The sequence below is a fragment of the Myotis davidii genome, unplaced genomic scaffold, assembly GCF_000327345.1.
Source record: "Myotis davidii unplaced genomic scaffold, ASM32734v1 scaffold563, whole genome shotgun sequence".
NCBI classification, from domain to species: domain Eukaryota; kingdom Metazoa; phylum Chordata; class Mammalia; order Chiroptera; family Vespertilionidae; genus Myotis; species Myotis davidii.
In genome coordinates this window covers 232,335-242,855 of record NW_006294868.1, presented here as the reverse complement: position 1 = coordinate 242,855, position 10,521 = coordinate 232,335, and the positions used below count along the sequence as shown (strand labels likewise).

General features: G+C 42.5%; 1 protein-coding gene across 1 annotated transcript in view; it reads right to left on the bottom strand.

Annotated features, from left to right (window-relative positions):
- PRPS1 (phosphoribosyl pyrophosphate synthetase 1) overlaps positions 1-10,521 on the bottom strand; it is a 37,108-nt gene that overhangs the window by 2,982 nt on the left and 23,605 nt on the right. The window contains exons 5-7 of the mRNA XM_015567617.1: positions 8,309-8,433; positions 4,156-4,365; positions 921-1,080 (exon numbers count right to left, since the gene is read on the bottom strand). Of these exons, the coding sequence (XP_015423103.1) occupies positions 921-1,080; positions 4,156-4,365; positions 8,309-8,433 (495 nt within the window). The remainder of the gene's footprint in view (positions 1-920; positions 1,081-4,155; positions 4,366-8,308; positions 8,434-10,521) is intronic.

The following is a 10,521-nucleotide window of genomic DNA, read 5'->3' as shown; positions in this document are numbered from 1 at the left end:
TTATGAGCAACAAATATGCATCTATCAACAAGTGAATCTAAGAATCAAGTGAATAAATAATCTGATGAACAGAATGAACTGGTGATTATAATAGAATCAGGGACATAGAAAGGGAATGGACTATTCTTGCGGGGGAAAGGGGTGTGGGAGATGCGGGAAGAGACGGGACAAAAATCGTACATCTATGGATGAGGACAGTGGGTGGGGAGTGAGGGCGGAGGGTGGGGCGGGAACTGGGAGGAGGGGAGTTATGAGGGGAAAAAAGAGGAACAAATGTAATAATCTGAACAATAAAGATTTAATTAAAAAAAAAAGAATAACATCAACTATCCAATTATACATATCTCAGAAAGCTAATGGATTACTGGATATATTTTTAATTAAGCAAAGGCCTTCTCTTAGTGCAACAACATTCATACTCGAGTGCCTAATAATTACTTGGGGAATTACTTTAAAGTAGTGGTCCCAGGACTTCTGGTTTTGTAGGTCTGGGATGGAGCAAAGTAATCTGCATATTAAGAACCCCAAGTAATTAACTTAGTTTGGTTCCAGAGCAACTTTGAGAAATACTGGAGTTCTAAGGAATATGACATCAGTTTGAAGGATTCACATTATGTCTGCAGGGGCCGATAGTTAAGAGTGACACACACACACATACTATAAAACATAGACTTGCAAACTTGAGTATCATGATCACTGGAAGAGCCTGTTAAAACGTAGACTTCTAGGCTCCATCTTCTAGAGATTCTGAGTCGAGCAATCTGAGTTTTAAAGCATGTGATGTTTTACTTTAGGAACACAGATCCTGATGGTAGACTAAGCCCTTAAGAGGAAAGGAGGAATTCTTCTGGTAATTCGACACATATTACCACCTCCTGAATACTTAGTGGAGTTTTGTTTTGCAAGAATCTCATCCTCACCTGTATTTTGGAGCAATGCTTCATCTTATCCTCCTGAGGTATGGTATTGGTGACCACTACTGCTTCAAAGCATGCATTGTTAATGCGAGAAATGGCGGGGCCAGAAAAGATTCCGTGAGTCAAGATAGCATAAACTCTGGTGGCTCCAGCTGAAAGAAGTCTACAGGAAAAAAGCAGAGTTGATTTTGATTAATCTTACCTGTCACTATAGAACAGGGTTGGGAACGTCTGGCCTGCAAGCCGTATAACGCCCTGGAAATCATTTGGTCTGGCCCTGCCAAGGCATGAGGGGTGAGTTAATTAAATGTTTGACCAGATATAACAGGCTAATTCTTAAGTTGATAATTTTGTATGGCCTGTGAATGATGTTTTATATATCCAAATGGCCCTTGGCAGAAAAAAAGGTTTCCCACTCCTGCTATAAAACCTGATTAAGAAGAAGTGTATATTATTGGTCAGCTTGGGTGCCATATCACAGATGGGTGGCTTAAACAGAATTTTATTTCTCACAGTTTTTGGGGCTGAAAAGTCTAAGATCAAGGTGGTAGCAAGACAGGTTTCATTCTGAGGCTGCCTCTCCTTTTTTTCCCCCTCTGAGGCTTGTACTCTTAGCTTATTAGTGGCTGCCATCTCGCTGTGTTCACATGATCTCTTTGACATCGTTGACCTCCACATGTACCAGGGGGAAGGGGGCGGGGAGCAAGCTCTCTGTTCTCTTGTTATAAGGACAACAATCCCATCATAAAGACCCTACACTCATGACTTCATTCAAACCTAAATACCTCCCCAAAGGTCTCACACCGGGGGTTAGGGTTTCAATGCATCAGATTTTACGGAGCTACCATTCAGTCAATATCAAGGAGAGAGAACTGGCTCTGCCCCGTGTGGCTCAGCTGGTTGGTGTGTCGCTCCATAGACCAAAAGGTAGCAGGTTTAATTACCGGTCAGAGCACATAGTTAGGTTGTCGGTTCGATCCCTGATCTAGGTGCATGCGGGAGGCAACAAGTGGATGTCTCTCTCTTTCTCTCTCTCTCTACCTTCCTTCCTCCTTTCCTCTTTCTAAATATCAATTTTTTTTAAAGGAGAGAGAACCGTACTAAGAACTTACTTCAAGATCTGGATTCTTATAAAAGGACTGTGACAGATTGCTACACTCAACAAAAGCCATCACTTCTTCTTGCTGGACACACAGCTAGACTACATTTTCCAGCCTTGCTTGCATAGTTAGGTATGACCATGTGACTTAACTCTGGCTATCAAAATGTGGGTAGCTACAATATACACCACTTCTTGTCCGAGCTTATAAAAATCTTCCATGGGCCCTGGCCAGTGTGGCTCAGTTGGTTGAGCATTGTTCCTTGCATGGAAAAGATCGCTGGTTTGATTTCCCAGTCAGGGCACATGCCCAGGTTTCGGGTTCCGTCCCTGGTCAGGGTGTGTATGGGGAGGCAACTGATTGATGTTTCTCTCTCTCTCTCCCCACTCTATATCTTCCTCCCTCTCTAACAATAATAATAATAATAATAATAATAATAATAATAATTGGGTAATCAATCTCCCATTCTCTTTTCCCTTTCTGGGTGGCCAAAATGAAAATGTCTTTCAAGGTAATCTTGAAAAGCACATGTTAAAGATGCAGTGACACATGACTGAAAGAGGAATACTCACATTGGAATACACCATGAATGAGAAAAAGACTTTATCTTATTAAGCCATCAACATTTCAGGAGTTGATCTATTATAGCAATTAGCATTACCTTACTACTACAAAGAGACATAAGCAAGTTTATGAATGTACACTCCAGGATCCAAATCGAGCACACAAATATTTTGTAGCACCCATTATACACCAGGCCATGTGCAAAGCACACTCATAGATCAAAAAAAAGTTTGATGCCGAAACCGGTTTGGCTCAGTGGATAGAGCGTCGGCCTGCGGACTAAAGGGTCCCAGGTTCGATTCTGGTCAAGGGCATGTATCTGGGTTGCGGGCACATCCCCAGTAGGAGATGTGCGGGAGGCAGCCAATTGATGTTGCTCTCTCATCGATGTTTCTAACTCCCTATCTCTCTCCCTTCCTCTCTGTAAAAAATCAATAAAATATATTTAAAAAAAAGTTTGAGAGACAATGCTATCCATAGTAACTTGGACTGTAAATAATGGGGAGCCACTTAAGTTTTCAAAGCTGAGAAGTGATGAGATCTAGCCTTAGTTTTAGGAAGATTAGCAAGTGGGAAGGCATTGTGAAAGATTGTCTGGGAAGGTAAGAGACTGGTGCCTGGTAGCAGAGAGAACAGAGGTAAGGCGATTTAGAACAGGCAAGAGATGAGAACTAATCCTATATAATAAGAGAGGGATATACTAATCAGCCATGACCAGATATGCTAATTAGTCACAACCAGATATGCAAATTGACCATCACTCCAACACACAAGATGGCTACCCCATGTGATCAAAGATGGCCGCACCATGTGGCCACAAGATGGCCACCACAAGATGGCCTGCAGGGAGGGCAGTTGTGGGTGATCAGGCCAGTAGGGGAAGGCAGATAGGGGCAACCAGGCCAGCAGGGGAGGACAGTTAGGGGTGACTGGGCTGGCAGGGGAGCAGTTAGGCATCAATCAGGCTGGCAGGCAGAAGCAATTAGGGGCAATCAGGAAGACTAACAGGTGAGCAGTTGGGAGCCAGCAGTCCTGAATTGTGAGAGCGAGGCCTAAATGAGCAGCCCAAGATCCCTCAAGGGGTCCCAGATTGAAGAGGGTGCAGGCTGAGCTGAGGGACAAACCTCCCCCCACCCCCCCAGTGCACTGGGCCTCTAGTATTGAATAAAGGTAGTAACAGCTAAAATGGACACTAAAAAGGTAAGACTAAAACAAAAAGAGAGAGATAAGACCAGGGTTTCTGTTTTAAGTAAAATATAAATATGTCTACTCTGGCCTGTGGATTTCTACCTTAACTTGCTATATACTAGTATACTTAAAATGGTTAAAAATGGCAAGTTTATTTTACATACAATTTAGCACAATAACAAGAGAAAAAAAACTAAGGAAAACTGGGGGGAAAAGGAATAGTCATCAATTTTTACATATTGAAATTCAAGCCTAGGGTGATGAAAAACTCCCAAAGCTAGTTATCATCCCTCCATTCAGTTCCAAAAAGAATCAGCAGGCTTAAGTCATTCAGAGAGCAATCAGCTTTTTACTTCTAACCACAGGCCCCACCGCTCAGCACTCACTTGTCAGCTGCATGGCAGATTGTGCCACAAGTGTCAGCCATGTCATCCAAGCAGATTGTGCCATAAGTGTCAGCCATGTCATCCACGAAAATGGCCACCCGATCCTTCACGTCTCCTACCAGCACCATGCGGTCCACTTCATTGGCCTTCTTTCGTTCTTTATGAATCAAGGCAAAGTCAACATTCAACCGGTCTGCAATGGAGGTAACTCTGCAAAACAGGGTATCTGCAGTTAAAACCTGGCTATGTATGGCTTGTAAGACCAAAAGAAATGGACGAGCCCTGGCCAGGCAGCCCAGATGGTTAGAGCATCATCCCAGTATGCCAATGTTATGAGTTCAATTCCCAGTCAGGGCACATAGAAGAATAAAGCAATGAATGCACAAATAAACGAAACAGCAACTGTATGTTTTTCTTTCTCTTTCTAAATTCAATAAACAAAAAAATTAAAAATTCAATAGCCTGGCCAGTGTGGCTCAGTGGATGAGCACTGACCTATGAACTAGGAGGTCACGGTTTGATTCCTGGTCAGGGCACATGCCCGGATTGCAGGCTTGATCCCCAATAGAAGCTGTACAAGAGGCAGCCAATCAATGATTCTCATCACTGATATTTCTCTCTCTCTCCCTCTCTGAAATCAATAAAAATGTATTTTAATTTTTTTTTTAAATCAATAAGTAGACTAAATAACAGGCTTGTTTTCTGGGGGAGAATACTCCTTGAAACCAAACAGTTCTCAGGGCTGGAAGAAAGCAACTAATTTATTAACATCAGAAAATGGGTTTTATAAATTAACTAGAAGCCCATTGCACGAAGATTCGCACAATAGGCCTTCCTTCCCCTGGCTGCCAGCATCGGTTTTCCTCCAGCACCTGGGACCCAGGCCTTTGGTCTGGCCGCAGCAGCGAGGCTTAGGCCTTTGGTCCGGCGGCAGTGGAGAAGCCAAGCCTCGAGGCTAGATTTCTCCCCTCTGGCCGCAGCGAGGCTTGGCTTCTCTGCTGGCGGCCACAGTGGAGAAGCCAAGCCTCTTCAGTCTTCAGTCTTTGCTCTTCATTCTGGCCAGAGCCTTCAGTCTTTGCTCCGTGCCTGCATATGCAAATTAACCGCCATCTTTGTTGGGTTAATTTGCATACTCATCCTGATTGGCTGGTGGGCATACCGGAGTGACACCAATTTGCATGTTTCTCTTTTATTAGTGTAGATGCCTCCATAACCTGAGAATAGTTTATAAATGTACCAGTCAAACTTAAGTGAATTCATTCTGAGTTACAGTAGTGGATAGACAATGTCCTCAAAGTTCCAAGAAGCAGTATAATGTTAAGGGACATTCATTTAGTGGATTGCTAAGAATGGAAACTGTCCCAGTTTGATATGTCGATGTGGAACCTGAACCTGGCTGGAGAATGGCAGTACTCAGCCTGTTCCAGTGTCCACCCCCTAATCACACTCCCCTCAGTGATCCACAGATTTTCAATGTCAACTATACCTGGATATCAAGCTTGGGAGCTCTTTAATGACTGCTAGAAAGTAAGTCATATATTAATTAACCAGGCAAACTGGACATCTCAATGTACAGCCAAAGTATCTCCAAATCAAAATCGATCAGATGCTCAAACCTCAGAGGGAAGGTAGGGGAGGTTAGGAGTAAGGGGGAGAGATCAATCAAAGGACTTGTATACATGCATATAAGCCTAACCAATGGATACAGACACCAGGGGGGTGAGGGCATGAGTGGGGGTGAGGGTGCAGGGTGGGGGAAGAACACATATATAATACCTTAATCAATAAATAAAAAAATAGAATTTTTTTAAAAAAAATTACAAGATAATACATTTGATGCTGGTCAGGGGCACATGCCCGGGTTGCAGGCTCGATCCCCAGTGGGGGGCCTGCAGGAGGTAGCTGATTAATGATTCTCTCTCATCACTGATGTTTATATCTCTCTCCCTCTCCCTTCCTCTCTGAAATCAATAAAAATATACTAAAAAATAAAATAAAATAAAAATTACAAGATAATATGAAACAGACTAAAAAGTGGGATGGAAGACAGAGCTGGTGACAAAATACCATATCATTCACTCAAACAGAAATCCATTCAGTGTATATGACAGTATGCTGCCCCAGTGACATGTAATCCATCCTCTACTGTGCCATCCTTTTATCATGTGTGATGAGGTCTGTGCTTTTTTTTTTAATATACTAGTCCAACCAGATCATTATGTTTTGTTTCCCTGGTGATGATGGTCACATATCTAAGTCTGTGCTAGATATGGAAGAACCTGTAACCATATAATAGAGAACACACAAAGTTTAAATGATAAGCTAGGCAACACTTGTACGCTGACCTAAATGAACCACACTCTGTGTTCATTTTACTACTACTTCGTGGGCACATAACTTCAATACTAACCAATCTGGCCTGGCTGGCATGGCTTGGTGGTTGAGCACTGACCTATGAGCCAGGAAGTCATGGTTCAATTCCCAGTCAGGGCACATGCCCAAGTTGTAGGCTCAAACCCCAGTGTGGAGCATGCAGGAGGCAGCCAATCAATGGTTCTCACTTGTCATTGATGTTTCTAACTTTCCCTCTCCCTTCCTCTCTGAAATCAATAAAAATATATTTTAAAAAATGACTAACCAATCTGCTTGGAATGATTACTGATCCAAGGCAAATGCATGATCAATTAGTTCAAGTATCCCAAATTGTTAATACAAAAAAGCCAACAAACTCAGTGATTAATAAAGCATAAAGGGCTAGAAAAAGTCACTCCCTATGCCCTTGAGGGGAGAACTATGAACAAGTCATAAATACACAGGGATCTCTCTCTCCTACAAAAATCTAGCCAACACAGAAGTGATAGAGACTCACTTTGAATATAATTCATCACTAGAAGAAAATTATAGCCTGGACAGTGTAGCTCAGTTGTTGAGCAGTGACCTATGAACCAGGAGGTCACAGTTAGATTACCTGTCAAGGCACATGCCTGGGTTGTGGGCTCTATCTCCGATGTGGGGCATGGAGGAGGCAGCCAATCGATGATTCTCTCTCATTATTAATGTCCCTCTCTCTCCTTCTCTGATGTCAATAAAAACATTTTTTAAAAAGTTATCCTTAAAAAAAAGAAAGAAAATTATAACCACTCCAAACCATGTAGCAACAAGTCATCTATTAAAGGCAGTTTTTCTGTAACCCACTTTGGAAAGAAATTCCTGCTTGATTATTTCAAATGGGACTATTTTCTAAGTCCCATGGCAAGATGTGAAAATAATGCACAAGTTAAGACAAGTATGACAACTACTACTAGGGGGATGTTTTTTAGGTTCTGTCTCTAATATTACAGATGATAACTGACAATTACATAAGCCTGACAAAGCCATACATCTGGCTGAATAACAGAACTCAAGTTCTCAGCTTATCAGTGCTGTTGAAGTTATTGAAAGAAAGAGCTTGCAAAGAAACAGTCACTGAAGATTTGTATGGCTCTTAGATCTGAATTAGCTTTTCCTAATCATCTGTGTTTTGTAGCTCTTCATTCTATTTCCACAACAAGAAAAGCATGTGTCACACTTTTGAATGCATTACTAATGAGTGACCCACTAAGGAAATCAAAAGCTCTTAGTCGGCACCATGTGAGCTGCAAAGCTCTGCAAATGGCAATTCCTGGCAGTTTGTTTAAAATGTTAAGGTCTTGAGTTTAAACAAAATTACCACACTTTATTTTCCTTCCTGCTAAATACTTAATCCAAAGGATCAAAATGGTCTAACCAACAACAGCAGTTAGAAGTATGTATGTAAAAGCTTCCTAGCCCATTATTATCATGTGGTTTAACAGCAGGTGCCACTCATTAGAAAACCAAATTTTCTCCCCTTTCTGATAGGGGTTTAGCAGTGTTGCTAGCCCTGACTGCAAAGTTATTAATGTGTAATGGCACAATACCAGATTTAGAGCCCCTCTGTTGCTGCCTTATCTTTCAGATAGTGACTTTCAGGCCAGGAAGAGGAATAAAACTATATCCAGCCTATGTCCCAGCTATCAGTACATCCATTCTGAAGTACTTAAAAACTGCCACTTGGATAGAAAAACATCACTTTCTGACAACTATCTGAAAGATTTTCCCAATACATTGAGAATAATATAAATTTCAACCATACCTCTTAGCTCCCCCGGCATCGGGTGAGACAATAGTGCAGTCCCTCCACTCAGATATATTCTCCCTTATCCACTTCAGGACAGCTGGTTCTGCATACAAATTGTCCACAGGGATATCAAAAAAGCCCTGCAGGAAGGAGCTGGGTTAGTTTTGCTTCATTTTCCTTCTCTTCCACTTATGTATTTATTTTATTTGAATAAATTTGGCATGTAACATTGTGTGAGTCTAAGGTGTACCCTTCTCTTTTATTCACAAACAACTAACAGAGAATAGTGACTTGCCCAAAGAATACCTTACTGTAACATTCAGACTGATTAGAAGATATGACCAATGTGAGAGACTGTAAAAACAGTCCCTTTGAACCCAGGCTGTGCAAGAGAACCCAGCCATAATGGGCAAAGTCAACCCTCAGCTAACCCACAACTGACCATAGGCAGGAGTGAACTGTTGAGAAAAATGGCCAAGTTCAGCTGGGACCACAACTATCCAGCCAATGTGCATACTCATGAGATGATAAAAATTTATACTGCTTTATGCTAAGGATCAAAAGCTAACTGGTAAACCATTTAGAGATGCTATCCCATATAATAAAAGTGTAATATGCAAACTGACTGAATGGCATAACGACTGGTCTCTATGATGTGTACTGACCACCAGGGGGCAGACGCTCAATGCAGGAGCTGCCCTTTGGTGGTCAGTGCGCTCCCACAGGGGGATCACCACTCAGCCAGAAGCTGGACTCACAGCTGGAGAGCACAGTGGCAGTGGCAGGAGCCTCTCCCGCCTCCACTGCAAGTGGGCGGTAAGGAGCGAGGGGTCCCCCAAGTGCTGCCGGGCTGCCAGAGGGATGTCTGATTTCCAACTTAGGCCCAATCCCCCGGGGAGTAGGCCTAAGCCAGAAGATGGTCATCCTCCAAGGGGTCCCAGACTGGGAGAGGGCACAGGCCAGGCTGAAGGACCACCTCCCCACCCCAGTGAATGAATCTTGTGCACCGGGCCTCTAGTAGTATATAAACTTAGTAGAAGGTATTTATCATAAACTAGAGGCCCGGAACACAGATTAGTACACCAGTGGGGTCCCTCGGCCTGGCCTGCGTCCTCTCGCAATCCAGGACCTCTCTGGGGATGTCGGACTGCCAGTTTCAGCCCAATCCCCGCAGGCCAGGCCGAGGGACCCCATTAGTGCATAGAGCTGTATACCGGTCCAGTTTCGGCCTGATCCCTGCAGGCCAGGCTGAGGAACCCCACTGGTGCACGGGCCTCTAGTATGCATCTAAGATCTTTGGTTAATCTCTTTCTGCCCTCCCTCCTCCCCCCTCCCCTGACATTCATCAGTCTGTTCCACATTTCTATTCTTGTGCGTTGATTGTCTTCCCCTAGTGGTCATTGCGCATCATAGCTACCAGTCGAACGGTCAGATGGTCGCTTAGGCTTTTATATATATATAGATTGTCACAGAGAGTAACTAGAAGCCAGATCTGTGTTCTAATATTAGTTGCTACAGATTATTTGTGTTTCTCAACTAATTTGTCCCTCTTCTATAAAATGGGTATATTCACCTGTCCTATGTACCTCACTAGATTGCCATAAGTCTCTAATGACAATGATTTGAAAGTCTCTTTTAAAAGTATAAAAAGTATATACATAAGGTAGTATTCTGCTCCTCTTACTCTGGATTTATGCTAGAAAGTAGGTTCCAATATCTGTGGCTCTAAAAAAATGTTTAATGTTTTTTATTGATTTTAGAGAGAGGAAGGGAGAGAGAAACATCAATTGGCTGCCTCCTACACACCTCCTGCATATGCTCTGGGAATCAAACCAGTGTCCTTTTGGTGCAAGGAATGATGCTTAACTAACTGAGCCACACCGGCCAGGGCTCTGTGGCTCTAAATTTAATAACGAAACCCTGATGGGTCGCTCAGTTGGTTAGAACATTGTCCCAATACACCAAGGTTGTGTGTTCAATCCCCAATCAGGGCACATACAAGAATCAACCAGTAAGTGCAAAAATACGTAGAACAACAAATCGATGTTTCTCTCTCTCTAAAATCAATAAATAAAAAGTAAATTTAATGATGACAATAACAACTTCCATTTATTTGGCTGTCAGAAACCAGGCATTATCTTATGAATTTATTTAATATGTTATTTAATACAATAACAAAGCAGTGTATATTCAGAGAAATTAAATAACCTGCCCAATGTTACAAAGCT